Source organism: Stegostoma tigrinum, chromosome 1 (genome assembly GCF_030684315.1).
Source record: "Stegostoma tigrinum isolate sSteTig4 chromosome 1, sSteTig4.hap1, whole genome shotgun sequence".
Classification (NCBI taxonomy): Eukaryota; Metazoa; Chordata; class Chondrichthyes; order Orectolobiformes; family Stegostomatidae; genus Stegostoma; species Stegostoma tigrinum.
In genome coordinates, this window is record NC_081354.1 from 38,722,579 (window position 1) to 38,742,596 (window position 20,018).

At 41.8% G+C, this 20,018-nt stretch overlaps 1 protein-coding gene across 3 annotated transcripts in view; it reads right to left on the bottom strand.

Annotated features, from left to right (window-relative positions):
• etfdh (electron transfer flavoprotein dehydrogenase) overlaps nt 1–18,335 on the bottom strand; it is a 49,571-nt gene extending 31,236 nt beyond the window's left edge. Inside the window, exons 1-2 of one of the 3 annotated variants that reach the window (XM_059644802.1) lie at nt 17,960–18,335; nt 2,977–3,126 (exon numbers count right to left, since the gene is read on the bottom strand). In XM_059644802.1, the coding sequence (XP_059500785.1) occupies nt 2,977–3,126; nt 17,960–17,993 (184 nt within the window). In that variant the 5' untranslated portion in view covers nt 17,994–18,335. Of the gene's footprint in view, nt 1–2,976; nt 3,127–3,840; nt 3,882–17,959 lie in introns of those variants that run through there. The other 2 variants (XM_048540253.2, XM_048540262.2) reach the window with 2 other exon arrangements.
• Between the last annotated feature and the right edge of the window lie 1,683 nt (nt 18,336–20,018).

A 20,018-nucleotide genomic window follows, 5' to 3' on the forward strand; every position in this document is an offset into this window, starting at 1 on the left:
TCTGCATAACTGACCGCACAGCGAAAGTCAAGGCCAAAGACAAGGGGGCTCATAACCAATATAGTTTCATATTTGATATGTCTGCTGTGCCTTTTATGCTTAAAATTAAAAGCAACGTTTAATCAACTGAAAGGAGAAGCTGTGATTAGTATTTCAATTTGATTGCTACAAGTTGAATGATGAAACCGAACATGCAACTTAAAATGTGCTTGCTTCTATTTAAATTTATTCACCAACTTGGAAGTCACTGACCAAGAAAATCTTATAATTTTATATTTCCCTCCCAAAATTAATCAAATGAATTTTGGAACTTTTTCCATCAAAGAATCTGACCATAAAGTCAGTTAGCAGTACAGGACTTGAGTGTTGCTTAAAAATGTCATATTTTGTTGACCAGGCGGATTGACTATAATTGGTCAGAGTATTGCCCTGAGAAGGGAATCAGCAAATGCCTGTCACCTACTTTGTTGAGTTGAAACAAGTGCATACACACATTCTGTCTGCCAACAACAGGGTTCTATGTATTAAGATATGCAGCTTTCAATACGTGCAAGTGTTCCACTCTGAGACCTGGAATGACAATCCCAAATCAGTCAGCAATGGACAAACCCACCTGGTTTAAAAATTAAACAAAGCCTGGCTGGCAATTGTCAATCAACATTAATGGGTGCATTTCATTAAAGCACGAACTAACTAGCTTTATTAAGTCTTTCCCCAGCACATCGGACAGTACAGCACTCCTTCAGTGCTGAATATATTTTGAGTCAATTTGTGGGACATGTTCCACACATCAAGAATTTAAATTTGTAACTGAACCCGCCTCCACCATTCCTCTTGGCAGCACGTTCTATAAACGAACCACGCTCTGCAAGAAAAGGCTGCCTGTCAGGTCCCTTTTAAATATTTCCCCTCTCACCTGAAACTTATGCCCTGTAGTTTTGGACTCCACTACCCTTGGAAAGAGACCTTGGCTATTCACTGTATCTATTTTGCTCCTGTTCTTACAGACATATATAAAAGTCACCCCTCAGCCTCTGACACTCCAGGGGGAAAAAGTCCCAACCTATCCAGCTTCTCCTTATAACTCAAATTTCCCAGGCCCAGCAACATCCTTGTAAATCTTTCCTGTACGCCTTTCTAGTTTAACAACATCCTTCCAATAGTAGGGCAACCAGAATTGTATGCAGTATTCTAAAGGCAGCCTCACCATTGTCATGTACAATAACTCTTACGCTCATTGCTCTAACCAATGATGGCAAGCATGCCAAACATTATCTTCACCACCCCGTCTGCACAATTCATTTAGAGCGTGAGCATGTACTTCAACGAGGTAAATGCTAAATTCCACTTCTCATTCCCCTCATAAATAACCCAAGTTCTGTCAAATTAGATTCCTCTTCAACTGATGCTTAATCCCAAAAGCACTACTTCCCAGTTTTACTACTGTTATACAAACACCTTCCACCATCTGCCACTAGTTCACAATGACACCAGTTGATTGACAAAAGTAAACAATTCCTTCCCATCTGTTTTGCAGCCGAGATCATGATTTAACCCGAAATTCTGTTCCAAACCTTTCAACCACCATCTAACTGGGTGGCCTGGTATCATTCAGTTCTATCGTGTTGCCATTGGGGATTTACTTGCAGCAGCTTCCTCTTCTTGCTGTCACCTCTGGTGTCCACTAATATTTATCTTAGGTCTTCTTTCTCATATAACATGCCGTCATAAGTATTGCATATGTACACCAATGCAATCCAATTCCACATCTCTTGATCCTCCTTGTCCCTGAGCAGAAATTTCCTCCAACAAAATACTGGGAGGACAGAAGCCATTATCTTTAATCAAAAAAACTTAGCTCCCTCAATCATAATTTCATTACTGTTCCTGGCAAATAATCAAAGAAGGAATGTGTATTCCATTCCTGGTGTTGTATTTTAAACTAAAGATGATATTCCTACTTGACCCTAAAATATTCAGTAAAGTGCCTTATTCCACCTCCAAGGAATCGCCTTTGACCACATCCCAAAATGTTAACTCCGATTTTTCTTCACAGATGCTGCCAAGCCTGCTGAGCTTCCAGCAAATTCTGCTTTCGTTCCCAATTTACAACAGCCACAGTTCTTTCAGTTTTTATCTAGAGCGCAAGTTATGTTACTAGGCTAGTTTGTAAGTCAACTCTCCCAACTTTGGCATTAGCTCTCCTTACTAATATGAATATGCCATTGTCAGTTCCCTTGCTTAAGTCTGATGGCAAGTAGTCTACCTCGTTTAATTCCCTTAAGACTTTTTAATGGTTTCACTCTTAACTGCTCCGAAATGGCCTATCACATTGCTGAGAGTCTGGAGTCAAGCGTAGACTAGGCCAGGTAAGGACAGAAATCCTCTTTCCCTAAATGACATTAATAGACAAGATAATTCATTTGATTTGGTTTTTTTTATTGATTTATTTATTGTCACATGTATTTGGTTAATGTTATAAAAGTCCAACCAACAATGGTTTAATCAGATTTCTGGTTCCAATTTCATTTAACATTCAAATTTTACCATCTGCTGTCATGGGATTCAAACACAAATCCCTAGAAAATTACTAGAATCTCTGGCTTAATTGTCTGGTGACAAAAATCACAATGTGATCACCAACCCTAGTTTTCTGTTAGACCATATTTAGACAAGTAATAAGTCAAGTCCTTTAACTATATATACACACAAATTCTCACTGTATTGAGCTGCATATTATATTTTGTTGGGATGTTTATTTGACCTGCTGTTTGTAAGGAGATAAATCAGACAGACAGTCATTTGTTTCTATAACCAATATAGAAAGTCAGAGTTTGCCGTTAATAATCTCTATCAATTGTATACATATGAGGCAGAGGAAGAAACACCCGAGATTAGAGACACAGATCACTTTCAGATATTGTTTTAAAAATAGCTTGAGGACCAATGAAAAAATTCAGTATTTATGACAATTACCTTCCCATCGTGAATCTTTATCTCGAGGATGGATTGTGTAGTGAGTAGTGATGTGAGAAGATGAAGAGGAGGCAACACATCTTTTCGTACAAACCGAGGACTGAAGAGATTCATTCTGTATTGTTTTCAAGTAATATAAACATCTGTGCACTGTACAGGAAGACCATTTAAAATGCAGATTTTTAATCAATAAATTCCATACAGTTTAAGTTTATAATTTTATCCAAAACATTGTACTCCTTGAGATATATACCAGCTGACAAAGTTGAGCAATGAATCAGGGTGTGGTATCAATTGAAGTTACAAATCAAATATGTCTACATACCAGAAGTCACCATACTGATGCAACAAGAATGCAGTTACTTGCTCTCAGTTCAAATTCTGGTCTCACTAAATTAAGCAAAACTCAAGAGTTGAGAAAATTACTCAAATACAAAATGAAAATTTCCTAACCATTCTTCATTCAAAAGTACTCAAAAGACTTTAGCCTGTATTCTTGCAGGGAATAGAGATTCTGCAGATCAGCAAGGATGACAGGTACATTTCTGACATGCAATTTTTTTTGGGAGGTAAAGTCACAAGCAAGTATACCAAACTTTGAGTGGTCATTACAAACAGATTTCATTTTTGCTGTAGCAACACATCATTTTGATTTGTCTTTCAGTGCACCTCAAAAAAGGTTGGTAGTTCTTGTAATTCAACTAAATTATCAGCATTCTGAGTAATTCAGCAATCCTTCTTTCTTGTACAAATTAAATGCAGAATTGCCAGTTCAATAACAGAATCATATGAAACGATGAGAAAAAGTTTATGATTTACATTTCACATGAACGTAATATTTAAAAAACAAAGTTTTGAACGTACTCTTGGACTGAAACATACTCCACATCTCTTAGTCAAACAGAGCCGCAACCCAGCCAACTTAAAATCAGGCAGTAGCATTAACCTTTGACTTACTTCCGAAGTAATGTGACGACAGTCTTTTTGGACTCCAAAGTTCAAACACATTATGTTATGTTATGTATATTTAAAACCTGTCTAATGGTGATTGAAATGACAATATTTAATGATAATGTCCAAACCACAAGGCATGTATTTTTACATCACAGCATGCATCATGACTAATAGACATTGCCCAATATTGGTTTTGCTCATTTGTGACTATATCTGATGTCCTCAGCCTTTACCCTACATTTGTACAGGCATCAAGAGAGGCACTGTAAACAACTTCTGAAAACTTCCAATTTTTGATTACATCACTGGAAGGGGATGATGCAGCTGAGGTTTCAAAGAGGATTTATTTGATTAGAATTAAGAAATTAAGAGTGGAAGAGAGAGTAGAGCAAATTCAAATTATGCTGGATGAAAAACAAACTCTAACTAGTTGGCAATATCAACAGCATAGTGGTAACGGGGGTGGCGGGGGGGGAACTTCAATCATTCTAACAGGGAGAAGGATATGAAAGGGTGACGAATTCCTGAAATAAGACTTTGTCATCAACTTACAAGGCACGTAAAACATATTTCAGTTGGGGGGGTGCATTTGGAACAGTTATAGAAAAGGGCAAGCAGCAAAGGAAGTATAAAAATATTTAACTAAATGATGGCTACCTTCACTGCTTTAAATAAAAACTGGCTCAGGGTAAAATTTGACAATATAGTAATGAATAATGGGAAGGCTTGGAATAGGGGGCACCTTGGGTACAAAGTGGACAGGCTTTCATTAGAGAACAAGTAAGGCCATCAAAAGCTCAAAATCTTTAGATTACTAACTCTACCTGATTTAGAGATCAAAACACACAAAACAGGTTTTTGACAATGTAAAACTGATAACACTGTAGCAAGCTAAAATTAAGATAAACTATAAGAAAGCTCTAAAATTAGAGACAGTACAAGAATTAGTGGCTTACATGAAAAGGGACCCCAATGTCAATGTAACAAAAATTTAAGGGTAGTCAAAGGAATGATGATAATTAGGGACCAGAAAAATCTTCAGTTGGAAGGCGACAGCATTGCTGAGGCACAGAATGATTACTGTGCATTATTTTGACTGAGGAAGATGTTGCCAGTGTGGAAGTTAAGGAAGGACATGGTAATGATATTGGATGCAGTAAAAATTTATAAAGAAGATTTACTTAAAAGGGTGGCAGACCTCAAAGTAGAGATGTCAGTTAGCCTAGATCAGAAGCATCATTAAAACAAAGGGCTGTGGATGCTGGAAATCTGAAACCAAAAACAAGGCAGCAGCAACTGTAGAGAGGAAAAAAAAACAGAAAGAAAAAGATTAACTCATTTTCTCTCCACAGATTCTCCCAGGCCTGCTGAATATCTCCAGTACTTTGTTTTTATTACAGATCAAAAGTATCCTTGGTAAACATGATCAAGAGACTTGGATAGTTTGTTGCCTGAATGGTGTCAAGATGAGGTTATTTTGAACCACTTGGAAGTGCATTTAAAAGAGTAGAAGTATGTTATTCCAGTTGCTAAGAACACCACAAAAAGAGTAAGAAATGCTTTTTGGCGAGTGCCTAGAACTATGCACCAAATTTAGCCAAAGGACCTCAATACTTGTAACTGTTGAACATCCAAGCCATGCGCAAATGGTTATATAGATCATCAAATCAAGTTGAAGCAATGGTGCATTTTCACTTCATGAGGCACTGACATCAGTACTGTGGCAACAAAGAGCTTCATTATAGAGAGGGGCTCCATCTAAGCTGGGCTAGGAGTAAGATCCTCCCAGAAAGTGTAAGTGGGGTTCATAAGGACTTTGAACCAACAGTTATTCCGTTGAACAAGTCTTGTGTTTGCTGAGAAAATACATTTCGTGGAAGGTTTTGTCTTGCACTCATCAGGGAGAACTCAACAGTTATGCTGTATGAGAGACAAATGATGACTGGTTGTCAAGTGTACTCTGATTGATAGACGTGTTGGTGATGGTGAATCCACGCATTTATTCTGATTGATAATAACAGTTTAAACCAGGTAGATTGACACTGATTGTTCAGGGTGTTGCTCTGAGAAATAAACCAACCAAAGGTTATTATCACTTATTAGGTTCAGTTTAAACAGGCATAATGTTATTCATGTTCTGTATGCAAAAATATTTACCCACCACTAAGTGCCCAGTCCACCTCAAATTACCCTGAAATGATAACTTATCCCAAAAGGTTCAGCAACATTTCACTTTGCTATTATGCAGTAGCAACATGAGTAGTGTTCACCACTAACAGGATACTGTCTTCAAGCCAAAAAGATGTTCTGCTTTTCACACAATTCAGTAACATGATATATGAATTGCCAGTCTGATGCTAGTTACGTTGCCATATATTCAAAAAACTAAAGGTTTGTATCAAATAGCATGTCCCTTTCACTGTTTGAAACAAGTGAGGTACTAGCCATACCCAACAAGCTGCTGTTAGCAAACCTAGAAATACTGTTTTTGACATTAGATGTTGATCCTGCATTATCCCGAATATGAAAGGAACACATCGATAGCCAATTTAAGATAATCAGCCTCACTTTCAGAGTGTTGGAAGCTACATAAATAGTATTAATAAATAGGGCTCGGTCATGTGAACTGTGGCTGTTTCAAGTCAATTAGTGACAACAATTACTGGTTTATTTCTCAGGACAATACCCTGAGCATAAACCATGGCAGGTTTAAATATAATCAAAGTCCAGCAGTTAACTGTCAAATAGTATTAATGTGTGCATTCTCTACGGAAACGCCTCTACAATCAGCACTGTCCTCTCATGCAGTATTAATGCTGGCTTTCTCCTTGAATTTACATTACTGTGCAATGCCCAGAGAGAGTACGACATGTAAAGCTTTGTCAAAATCTGTACTTTTGCAGCAAGACATCAAACTAATAAACACGAGATGATCCAGCTAGGAAAAAAAAAGGTACAGATTATAATTTGACAAAAGAATCAAATGCAATGACCTGTATTAATGGACTGCCTTTATCATGCTTCTCTCTATCATAACATCAGACATGGGCATATTCACTGATGACTAAATAATGTTCAGCACTATTCACAATTCCTCAGATGCTAAAGCGGTCCATATCCAAACGCACCAAGACTTGTACAACATCTAGGCTTGGCCTGAAAAGTGGTAACATTTGTGCCATACAAAGGCGAGGCAATTAGTCATGAGGAATTTGGTCTAATACCAACATTAGAAATGCAGCTTAAAATGGCAAGGACTGGGCACTTAATGTCCAGAGAAAGGAAAGAAAAACAAAGGGGAGATAAGGCAGTCAATCAGGGAAGATACGTTGGAATGCAAAGATGTTCTAGAGGGAGCAAGGTCGTAGCTGAGAAACAAGAAAGATACGAACATGCAACTGTCGCTATGTTATTAAGTTCCAAGTATTGTGTGAGAGATGTAGCATTAACTTAGCAGGAAAACCTCAAAGGTATGTAAGAAATGTAATGTAATGATTTTAGGGGATTTTGATTACCAAAAAGAAATGATTCTGATAATGTTACAGGAAGAAAGAAATTGAGGAACATCTACATTGTGCTCAAGGGAAGTTCGCAAAACAGTACATTCTCATTCCAACCAGAAAGGAGGCATTGCTAGTTCAAGTGCTGGAGAATGAGCTGGAACAAGCGGACCAATTGTTTTTGAGAGAATATTTGGATAAGAGTGATCATTACGATTAAGATTCAGATTAGTAATGGAGAAGAACAAGGAACATTTAAAGGAAAAAAACCAAAACTGGAAGTGGGCAACTACAATGACACAAGGGTATTGGCCAGGTAAAATAGAAACAAGGACTGACAAGAAACTATAACAATGAGTGACATAAGGAGATGAATTGGGTATAGGCCAGGGTACATTTTAACAGGAAGAAAGAATGGAGCCAAAGCTCCTCAGATGACAAAGCAGATAAACAAAAACAGTGATACATGGGGTGAACTGAATGAGGCCAAATGAAACAGGTTTAAGGGGGAAGTGAAATGGAATATAACAATCCAAAGAGAAAATATGAGAATAGAATGGCAGTAAGCATAAAAAGGAACTGGAAAAATTCCCAGTGGCATGTAAATTGTAAGTGGGTAGAAAGAGGTCACGTGGATCCTATTTGGAACAAAGGTGTTATACAGTTCTCTGATGAAGGGTCTAGGCCCGAAACGTCAGCTTTTGTGCTCCTGAGATGCTGCTGGGCCTGCTGTGTTCATCCAGCCTCACATTTCATTATCGTGGATTCTCCGCATCTGCAGTTCCCATGATCACTGATATACAGTTTGGACAGGCTAGAAGATTCTGTACCTATGTTTGCCAAGGAAGAGAGTGTTGAAGAAAAAACTTTATTAGAGGAATGGATGTGGTGAAAATTGATAAGCAGGACGCACTGAAAGGTTGGGCTATGCTGACAGTGGAAAAGTTGGCCGGTCCACATGACTTGCATCCCAGGCTTCTGAAGGAAATTGGGTCGAGAAGCAAAAAGAATTGCCTTGGCTTTCAATTAAGATAGGGAAGATGCCAGAATTTGGAGACTGGTAAGTGTGACACCATTATTGAAAAAAGAAGTGTAAAGACATCTCCTAAGAGAAAGCTTTTAAATCCTACATTCCTGAAAAGCAGGGGGATACATTTCAGCAGGTGGCACAGGGAGATGCAACATAGGCTCAAATGCACAGTTCTAAATGGGGGCCCGAGGCTTCAGGTGCACAGATTCAAAGCTTATACGTAACAGCACCCATGTGGTCATTTCTGCACACATGTACTTATGTACTATAACTTAAATAAACTAGCTCAGTTGGGTTATTGACATATAACAGAGCGTCTCTTTTCTGTGTTGCAGAAGTAACAATCTTGTTAGAGGTGGAAATGTGGATCTTTCTTAGTTGAACAAGTACGTATCGTAGAAGCTTTAAAGTAAATCAACAGAGGAACCTAGACTTTTTCTTTCCTCACTGTAAAAATTTCAAACATTTTAAAAAATTCAGTCTAAGGGAAAGGGCTGATTGAACATGTAGAATGGACTTCTTTGAAGTTGGCTGCAGCTAAAGCTGGGACATAATTGCAAAGAGGATAGTAAGAACTGCCAATGCTGGAGTCAGATAACAGTGTGAAGCTGGGGGAACACAGCAGGCAAGGCAGCAGAGGAGTAGGAAAGTTGATGTTTCGAGTCAGGACCCTTCTTCAGAAATGGGGGAGGGGGAAGGGAGCTCAGAAATAAAGAATTTGTGTAGGGGTGAGGTGGGGAAAGTAAGTGGGATAGTAATAGGTGAATGCAGGTAGGGAGTGGTGTGGATTGGTCAGTGAGGTGGGAAGAACGGATAGGTGGGAGAAGACAGACAGGTTGTGTCAGGTCAAGAAGGCGGGGATGAGAGGGAGGCTTGGTCATGGGATGAGGAGATTTTGAAATTAATGAAGTCCACATTGAGAGCACTGGGTTGTAGGCTCCCAAGGTGCTGCTCCTCCAGTTTCCAGGTGGTGTCCTTGCGACACTGGAGGCGGCCCAGGATGGGCTTGTCATCCAGGGACCGGGGTGGGGGTGTTGAAGTGGTTCTAGACTAGAAGGTGTTATCGTTTGTCATGAACAGAGCGCAGGTGCTCTACAAAGCAGTCTCCAAGCCTCTGCTTGGTCTCACCAACGTAGAGGCTGCCACATCAGGAACAGCAGATGCAGTAGACCACATTAGCGGATGTTGTGGTGAACATCTGTCTGATGTGCAAGGTTTTTTGTGTCCTTGGATGGAAGTGAGGACAGAGGTGTAGGGGCAGGTGTAGCACTTCCTGTGGTTGCAAGGAAAGGTGCCGGGAGTGGGGTTGGGTGTGGGGGCACTAGTGGGGAAGAGTGGAGCGGGTGAGGGAATTGCGGAGACAGTGGTCCCTACAGATGGCAGATAGGGTTGGGGAGGGAGATATATCTTTTGTTGTGGGATCAGATTGCAGGTGGCAGAAAATGATACGTTGAATCTGGAGGTTAGTGGGGTGATGTGAGGACAAGGGGGATTCTGCCTTTGTTTTTGTTGCGGGGAGGGGATGCGAGGGCAGAGGTGCGGGAAATGAAAGCGATGCGGTAAAAAGCATTTTCGACCGCTGAGGGGTAGGGGGGAAGAATGTTGCTTTCCTGAAATAAGAGGACATCTGGGATGTGTGGGAGTGGAACACCCCATCTTGGGAGCAGACACGGAGGAGGCTGAGGAATAGGGAGTAGGAGAGCACATTCCTGTAGGAAGGGGGTGACAATGTGTAGTCTAGGTAGCTGTGGAAATTGGTGGGCCTGAAATAGATATCAGTTTCAAGGTGGTCACCGGAAATGGATGGAGGGGTCCAGGAAGGAGAGAGAGGTGTCAGAGGTGGTCCAGATGAACTTGAGGTGGGGGTGAAAGGTGTTAGCAAAGTTGATGAACTGTTCAAGCTCCTTGTGGGAGCACGAGGCAGTGCCAATACAGTCATCGAGGTAGGGGAGGAAGAGGTGGGGGCTGGGGCCAGTGTAGCTGCAGAAGAGGGACTGTTCCACATATCCTATGAAGAGGGAGGCATAGGTTGGGCCCTTGCAAGTTCCCATTATCACCCCCTTCATCTGTAGAAAGTGGGAGGAGTTGAAGGAGAAGTTGTTCAGGGCAAGGACGAGTTCAGTTAAGCAGATGAGGGTGCTGGTGGAGGGGGACAGGTTGGCCCTGTGGGAGAAGAAGGGGAGGGCTTTTAGGCCATCTGCATGGGGAATGCAGGTGTATAGGGATTAGATTTCCATTGCGAAGATGAGGTGTTGGATGCCAGGGAATTGGAAGTCTTGGAGGAGTGGAGGGCATGGGTGATGTCCCAGACATAGGTGGGGACTTCCTGGGCTTGGGGGGAGAAAACAGAGTTAAGGTAAGTGGAGATAGGTTCGGTGGGGCAGGAGCAGGTAGAGACAATGGGTCAGCCGGGGCAGTCAGATTTGTGGATTTTGGGAAGGAGATAGAAATGGGTGGTGTGAGGTTAGGGAACTGAGGTTGGAGGCTGTGGGCAGGAGGTCATCTGAGGTGTTGAGGTTGGGATGGTCGGTAAGATGATCTTTCGGTGGTCAGGGGCAGTGTCATGATCGAGGGGACGGTAGGACGTGGTGTCAGCAAGATGGCGCCTGGCCTTGGCGACATAAATGTCAGTGCGCCTTACCACAACTGTGCCTCTCTTGTCCACAGGTTTGATGGTGAGGTTAGGTTGGAGCAGGAGGAGCGAAGGGGCGCACGTTTTGTGGTGGTGGTAGGGGGGGTTTGGAGTGAGAGAGGGGGTTGAGGTCAAGACGATTGATGTTGTGACAGCAGTTAGAAATGAAAAGGTCAAGGGATGGTAGGAGGCCTTGGAGTGGTGTCTTTCGATGCATTTGTGAAACAGATGTATTTCACTGTCAATAACACTCTCAATGTTATTGATAATCTGACTGTTAATCCAGCAGTACAAAAAATTAAGGGATAGTTTATGGTTTACAACAAAAGATAGGCAGCTAGAAAGGGGATAAGCCAACCACATAAACCAGGGATGTTACGAAAGTACCAAATTGAAATAAAGAACATACAATGTGACAAAGATTAATGGTAAACCAGAGGCTTGGGGAAGTTTTAAAAACCAAGGGATGACAACATAAACAAAAAAGAGCAAGAAGATAAACTTTGAGAGTAATATTGCAAGTATTAGAAATTTCTGAAAAGGAAGCGGGAAGCCAAAATGAACATAGGCCCCTGAGAGAACAAGGCTGGGGAAATAAAATGGGAAATCAGGAAGTGTCAGAGAAGTTGAATAGGTACTTTCAACCAGTTTTCACAGTAGAAGAGCACTCCAAAACTACTTACTAATCAAGCGGCAAAAAGAGGACAGTGTGTAAGAATAATAACTATCCGTAGAGAATAACTTTAGGGAAACATAGGGTAAAGGACTGATGGGCTATTTGAAGGTACTACAAAGTAGTGCCTATCCTGATAACAAAGTGTGGAGCTGGAGGAACACAGCAGGCCAGGCAGCATCAGAGGAGCAGGAAAGTTGACGTTTTGGGTTGGGACCCTTCAGAAAATGCTGACTCCATCATGTGCGGTTCTTGCCTTCTCTGAGTGTCCATGCTAAGTTTTATTATTGCTCATCGACACGCTATGAATACCTCTCTACAGCTGACTACAGCTAGATATCACAGAGATAGAAAATTTAAACAGACTTAGCATCTTACCAAGTGATATGTTTAAACATGAGTTGACCATTGCTTAGTTAAAAGACCCACTTAAACATCATGATATGTTTAGTGAATATTATTTTAACCCCCATTACCTGTCTTAAAACCATTCAATTTTAGTAAATAAAACTCTAAAATAAATCTAAACTTAAACAATTGAAATCTAAAATCATACTACAAACTATAAGATACAACATCAAAACATACAAATTAAACGAAAACAAAAATCTAAAAAAATTCTAAAATTCAACAAACAATTAAAATTTTTCCTGAGTATTCCATTATATTAACACTCACTAGATCTCTGCAACAATTTGAGAGTTAGGTTGTCAAATGGAATATTTCGTGGGCAAAAGATTTAATATTCTGAGACCCTAAATAAGTTGAATATGTTTATTATTCTGCTCTGCCTGTTTTCCTCTCGCATCCATTATAAAACTGTAAAATGTTGGTACTTCTCTTTTAATCAATCTCATCATCTGTGAGGTCAAATGCTTATACTTTTCCACCTTTTCTTCCCAGACTTTTTCCAATACTCCATCCTCATTCTCAAATTGCACTGTAACATCTACAACCAATACCGCAGCGTCTTTCTCGAAGATTAGGTCTGGCTCCCATAACCTTCCACTGTCGTGTCTCAGATGGAGTTCTAAGAAAGTTATCCATGGCACTAGATGTAGTATATTAGCATGGGTAGAGAATTAGCTCGCTAACAGAAAGTCGGATTAAGGAGGGGGATTTTCAGGACGGCAACCTATAACAAGTGGAATGCCACAAGGATCAATGCTGGGGCAACATTACTTATAACGCATATTGACTTGATGAGGAAAGTGCATGTACTGTAGTCGAGTTTGCAGAGGACACAAAAATAGGCAGTGGTTAGGATGACACAAGAGTCTACAGAGAAATACAGAAAGGTTAAGTGAGAGTCAGAGTCCTACAGCACTGAGACAGGCCTTCATCCCCAAACTGCTCCATGCCAGCCAATATAGCCATCCATGCTAACCCCATTTCCTTTGGACTTGCTGATCTGCACTTGGCCCATATCCTTCTAAACCCTTCATATCCGTATATTCGTCCAAATCCCTTTTAAATGTTGTTAATGTACCTGCCTCAACCACTTCTGCTAGCAGCTCATTCCATATGCGTACCACCCTGTGTAAATAAAAAAATTGCCTCTCAGGTTCCCATGCACTCTTTTCCCTCTTAACTTAAACTGATGCTCTCCAGACTTTGCTTCCCCAGCCCTGGGAAAAAGACTGCAGCGCATTCATCCTATCCATGCCTCTCCTGATCTTATACACTTCAATAAGATGCCCCCTCAGTCTCCTGTGCTCTGAGGAAAAAGTCCTTGATTATCCAATCTCTCCCTATAACTCCGTTCCTCGAGTCCTGGCAACATCCGTGTAAATTTCTTCTGTGCTCTTTCCAGTTTAACAACATCCTTCTTATAGCAATGTGACCAAACCTAAACACAATACTCCAAGTGCAGCTTCACCAATGTCCTGTACAATTGCAACATAACTTGCCAACTTCTATTCTCAATGCCCTGACTGATAAAGGCCAGTGTACTAAAAGCCTTCTTCACTGCCCTGCCTACTTGTGACTCCACTTTCAGAGAACCGTGCACCTGAACTCTAAGGTCCCTCTCTTCCACTACGCTACTTACGGTCCTACCATTAACCATGAAATTCCTACCTTGATTTGACTTTCCAAAATGCAACACTTCACATTTATATTAAATTCTATTTGCCATTTCTTGGCACACTTCCCCAGCTGATCAAGATTCGCCCGCAATTTCTAGTAACCTTTCTCACTGTCAAAGATCAGCCTGCTTTGTGTCATCTGCAAATTTACTAATTCTGTCTTGTACATTCTTAAGCAGTGGACAAAAACTTGGCGGGTGGAGTTTGGGAAATGTGAGGTTAATCATTTTGGCAGGAAGAATAGGAGCTGAATATTGTTTAAAATTGAAAATAAAAACTGCAAAAACCTACGGGGTGGGGGGGGGGGGGGGGGGGGGAACACTTGGGAGTACTCATGTATAAATCCAAAAACAAAAGCATCCTATTTCAGCGGGTAGTAGGGAAAGCAAGTGGAATAACTTCCTTTATTTCAAAGGGAAGGAAAACACAGATGTTTTGCTAAAAATTATACAAGGCACTAGTCTGACCACAGCTGAAATACTGTCAACAGTGCTGAAGGCAGTCCAGAGAAGATTCATTAGGCTGATAATGAGTACAGTGGGACTGTTTTGGGGAGAGGGTTACTAGGTTGAGTCTGTACGTAATGGAATTTAGAAAAATAAGAGTCAACTTCATTGAAAGACAGAAGATTTGTAGGAAACTTGTCAGCTAGATGCAGAGAGCTCTTTTCCCTCTTGTGGAAAGGTCTAGGACCAAAGGGCATAATTGGGTCACTGAATCTAATCTAACGTTATTGAGGCATGCATTGGCTAGAATAAGCTGGCCAAGAATATTGAAGGGGGTTTATGGCGGATACGCAATGGCAGACATTTAAAAAAAGAACACTGATGCACTTCAACAATTGTGCGTCCCTATCTGGCATAAAACAGGGAAGGTAATCAACCATGGCTAATAACGGAAATCATTGAAAGCGTTAAAGCCAACGAGGAGGCATATAAATTGGCCAGAAAAAGCAGAAAACCTAAGGACTGGAAGAAATTTAAAATTCAACAGAGAGACACACAGAGTTTAATTCAGAAGGGGAAACAGAATACGAAAGTAAGCTTGCAGAAAATGTAAAAACTGACTGCAAACGCTTCTACAGATATATGAAGATAATAATACTTGTGAAGACAAACGTAGGTCTCTTGCAGTTAGAATTAGGTGAATTCATAATGGACAACAAACAGATGGCAAACTAGTTGAAGAAATATTTTGAATCTATCTTCACGAAGGAGGACACAAATAACCTTCAGGAAACACAAGAGGACAGAAGATGAAGCATGAAGGAAATCCTTATCAGTCATAAATCGTATTGGGGAAATTGATGGGATTAAAACCCATGTTTTACCCCTGTACGTCCCCACGACCTGATGCTCTGCATCCCACAGCACTTAAGGAAATAGCCCCAGAAATAGCAGACACATTGCAGGAAAATGATTACCAGTCTGTAGACTCTGGAAGAGTTCCAGTGGACTGAAGGGTAGTTAATGTCACCTCATTCTTTACAAAACAAAAAAGGAAGAGAAAAAATGGACAATTATAGGCCAGTTAGCCTGACAGTGATGGGAAAAATGCTGGAATCAATTATTAAGGATGTAATAACTGAATATTTGGAAAGCAGTGACAGAATCAGTCCGAGTCAGCATGCATTCACGAAAAGCAAATAGCGCTTGATAAATCATCTGGAATTTTGTGAGGATATGACCAGTAGAGTGGACAAGGATGAATCAGTAGATGCTGTGTATCTGGACTTTCAAAAGGCTTTTGACAAGGTTTCACACAAAAGATTAGTAAGGAAAATTAAAGCTTATGGTATCGGAGGTAATGTATTGACATGAATACAGTACTGACTGGCAGACAGTAAGCAGAGTGTTAGAATGAATGAGTCCCTTTCAGACTGACAGGCAGTGAAAAACGGGATGTCACAGGGTTCAGTGCTAGCACCCCAGCTGTTCACAATATAATGATTTGGACAAAGGAACTGAATTCCATATCTCCAAATCTGCAGTTGCCACTAAGCTGGGTGCTAGCATCTGCTGCGAGGAGGATGCTAAGAGGCCATTGGGTGACTTAAACAGATTGGTTGAGTGGGTGAACACTTGGAAATGCAATATGATGTGGACCACTTTGGTTGCAGAAACAGGAAGGCAGACTATTCTCTGAATGGTGGCAGTTCAGGAAAAGGCGAGATGTGGCGAGACTTGGGTGTCACAGCAGAACAGTTACTGAAAGCTGACATGCAGTTGACGCAGGCAGTACGGGAAGCTAATGGCATGTTGGCCTTCATAGCAAAAGGATTTGAGTATCAGAGTAAGGATGTTTTGCTGCAGTAATACAGGGCCTTGGTGAGGCCACACCTTGAGTATGATGTGCGGTTTTGGTCTCCTAGGAAGGACATTCTTGCTACTGAGCAAGTCCAGCGACGGTTCAGCAGACTGATACCTGGAATGGCAGGGCTGACATACGAGGAAAGACTGGGCTTATACTCACTGGAATTTAGAAAAATGAGGGGGATCTCATAGAAATATACAAAATCCTGATGCAACTGGACAGGCTGGACGTGAGAAGAATGTTCCTGATGTTGGGGCAAGTCCAGACTAGGGGTCACCGTCTAAGAATAAGGGGCAAGTTATTTAGGACTGAGATGAGGAAGAATTTCTTCACTGAGAGTCATGAACCTGTGGCATCTCTCTCACAGGAAGCTGTTGGAGCCATTTCATTAGATATCCAAGGGGGTGCTGGACACAGCCCTTCCGGCTAAAAGGATCAAAAGGTACGGACAGGAATGGAACACTAAAATTGCATGATTAACCACGGTCATATTGAGGATTATGCAGGTACGAGTGGCTGAATGGCCTACTCCTGCACCTAATTTCTATAATCTCAGAAACAGAAATATTGAGTACAAAGAAACTTGGAAGTTAGGCTGAATGTGAATAAAGCATTAGTTAGGTCACAAGTATTACACTGTACCTAGTTCTGGTCACCACACTTAAGAACAATGTGAAGCTTTCAGCAGGTGCTGAAGAGATTTAGTGGATAGTTCCAAGAAGGGAATTTAACTCAACATTAGGTTGGAGAAACTGAGGCTGTTCTCCTTAGAACACAGGAGAATGAGGGGAGATCTGATAGATGTACTGATTTATGAAAAGGTTTAGTAAAGGCAGATGGAGAAAAGCACTGTCCATTAGCTAATTTGCACTGCAGCAGTACCAACACCAACTACACAAGATCCTGTGAATCTGCTGGGGAAAAAAAAGGCACACCAACACCAATCAGGCTAAAATCCCCAGCATCGAAACACTGATCACCCTTGATCAGCTACAATGGGCTGGGCACGTCGTCTGCACGACCGACAAGACTCTTGAGGCAAGCTTTGAAATGGCAGGCAAACCCCAGGTAGACAGAAGAAGCACTTCAGAGATACTCTCAAGGCCTCAATGGCAAAGTGCAGCATTCTCACAGACACCTGGGAATCGCTGGCCCCCAAGACCAAAGCAGAGGAGGAGCATCGAGCAAGGTATCAAGCACCTCGAAACTTGTTACCAGGAAATAGTGTAAGCCAGACGAAAACAGCCAAAGGAGTGCTCTGCCACACCAATGCCCCACCCAACCCTTTCCATGACCACCACCTACCCCAAACATAACAGACCCCACTGTTGCCACATTGGTCTATATAGCCATCTACAGTTTCACCCTGAGCGTAGAAGAGTCAACTCACCTGTGAGGGTTTGCCAACGAACATACATGGAACTGATATAAAGGGAGATGGAAGACAGTCTGATGAAAAATATTTTTTCAAAGTGTATGGTAATGAATAAGACCTGACTGTTAAAAGTGATGAGATGATGCAGAGATTATCAATTATCTCAAAGGTGAACGGATGCACACTTGAAGGAAGAAACATCCAGGGCCACGGTGGGGGCAACTGAACTGATTGGATTGTTGTAAAGAAAGCCAATGTGGTTTCAATCTGTGGTTGGCAACCTTCTGTGCCGTTCTGACTTTTAACTCAACGTGTTTAAATTACTTTTAAAAACAATATGCCTAACTGCTACAATTTAAACGTCAATCGGTCTTAGCAATCAGAGGCCGATCTTTACTTTGCCAGGGAGGGTCTCTTACCTCGTGCTGTAGACCGGCTTGCCGTGGACCACATTCCTCTACACCCCGTCACCCTCTCAAAACAATACGGCACAGGGCTCTTTGAGACTGCAACGTAAAACCCTTCAAACTCAGGTCACCGCTCCTGCGTCAGACCAAAGCCCTCTGTGAATTGATTGAAGAGTCACAATGCCCGCCTCTTGCGCCTGCGCTGGAACGGATACGGCGCTGCAGGAAATAAGCATTAAAGAACCGGAAATCTGAAAAAAAAGTAGACTGCAGGAAAACCACAGCAGGTCCGACAGCATGCGTAGTGAGAAAACAGAGTTAACTTTTCGTCAGACCCTTCGTTGTTGAGCCCTATAGATAAACTAGTCCGGCCCGGGCTAAGAGCACTGCGCATGCTCACTGATATCCGTTTACATGCGTAAAACGTCATCCCCGTTGACAATTCTCCTGTGATGATATCAATGTTAATATGGTTGCTCTTCAGCAAAGGAGAAAGTAGGAGAAGAGAAGCACAATCTTCACCATTCCTTTCAAATTTATGCAGATTCTTTTGGAGATTGCGACTTTCTAATAGCATTTCATTTTCACTTTTATAATGACCAATATCTGAGTGTCTCACCCATTCTTAACTCAGTAATATCGGCCAATGCTACCTGTATCGCTGGCTGTTCAATATGCTTATTCAGGTTATTTTAACTACCTCTAAAGCAGTGATGTTTCCAAGACTCTCCTAATCGCATTTAGAAGAACTCAATGTCCGTAACCAAATGCAAATCTAATCCTATGCCGTGGGTTCAGTTCCAGTCTTGGGTGATTGTGTGTGTGTGTGTGTGTGTGTGTGGAGTTTGAACATTCTCTTTGAGTCTACGTGGGTTTCCTCAGGGTGCTCCGGTTTCCTCTCACAGTTCGAAGATGTGCAGGTTAGGTGGATTTGCCATGCTAAATTGCCTGTAGTGTCTAAGGTGGGAAATGCAGGGATAGGGTCGGGGGTGGGATGCTCTTCGGAGGGTCAGTGTGGACTCGATGGACAGAATAGCCTGCTTCCACGCTGTAGGAATTCTACGAAACAGATGTAGAGAAAGGAGATCGGCAGACGGAACGAAGTGAGTTTGAAGAACTTTCAAGAACTACAATTCCTAGAATGCCGCATATGGCGTGGTGTCTTCTCGTACGGCCAGTCCGACCTCATCCTCGTTTATGTTTGTTCATCTCCCCGATGGTTAGTAACAAATGGTTTACAAATACAGTAAGAATTAAATTTACTATAAACATAAAATGCTGTTCGTAAATGATAACATTTGAACCAAGCACCAGAGGAATTCGCGAATGGTTGTAGTTAATTTGATGTAGACTTTACTTTTTTAAAAAACTGAACATAAATAATTTGTGACAATAGCGATATAGATTACTAAACGAATGAAAGGCCCGTTGTATTACGTACAGGCACATGTTTGGGCAGAGACTGCGCGGTTTGACAGTTTGGTTTGGGCGCGCAGTTTGACGGTTGCGCTCGCGCTGCGGGCTCACTTCAAGGTGAAGATGGAAAGAGTCAAGAGCGAGCGCGAGCTGCAGGAGCTTGAGCTGCAGATCGACCAGGTTAGTCAGTGAGGGAGGGGTAACAGAAAACCGGTGGCTGCCGCCGAAGGTTTTTTTTTAATAACATCGTGGGGCTTCTTACCCTCGTACGTGACCCCGTCTTCTCCACCAACCTCCGGCTTCTCCTCTGTAATAAAATGTGAGGCTGGATGAACACAGCAGGCCAAGCAGCATCTCAGGAGCACAAAAGCTGACGTTTCGGGCCTAGACCCTTCATCAGAGGTGTGCTCCTGAGATGCTGCTTGGCCTGCAGTGTTCATCCAGCCTCACATTTTATTATCTTGGAATCTCCAGCATCTGCAGTTCCCATTATCTCCGGCTTCTCCTCTTCCCGTTTCGCACCCCGGTGGCGGGACCCTGTCTTCCCACCACTCGTGTAAGACCCTTCCACCGCCCATTCTCCATCCCACAGCAAACTGTTCCGGCACCCCCGGCCCCACTTCGCAGCACACTTCCCAAAGGAAATCCAGAACTT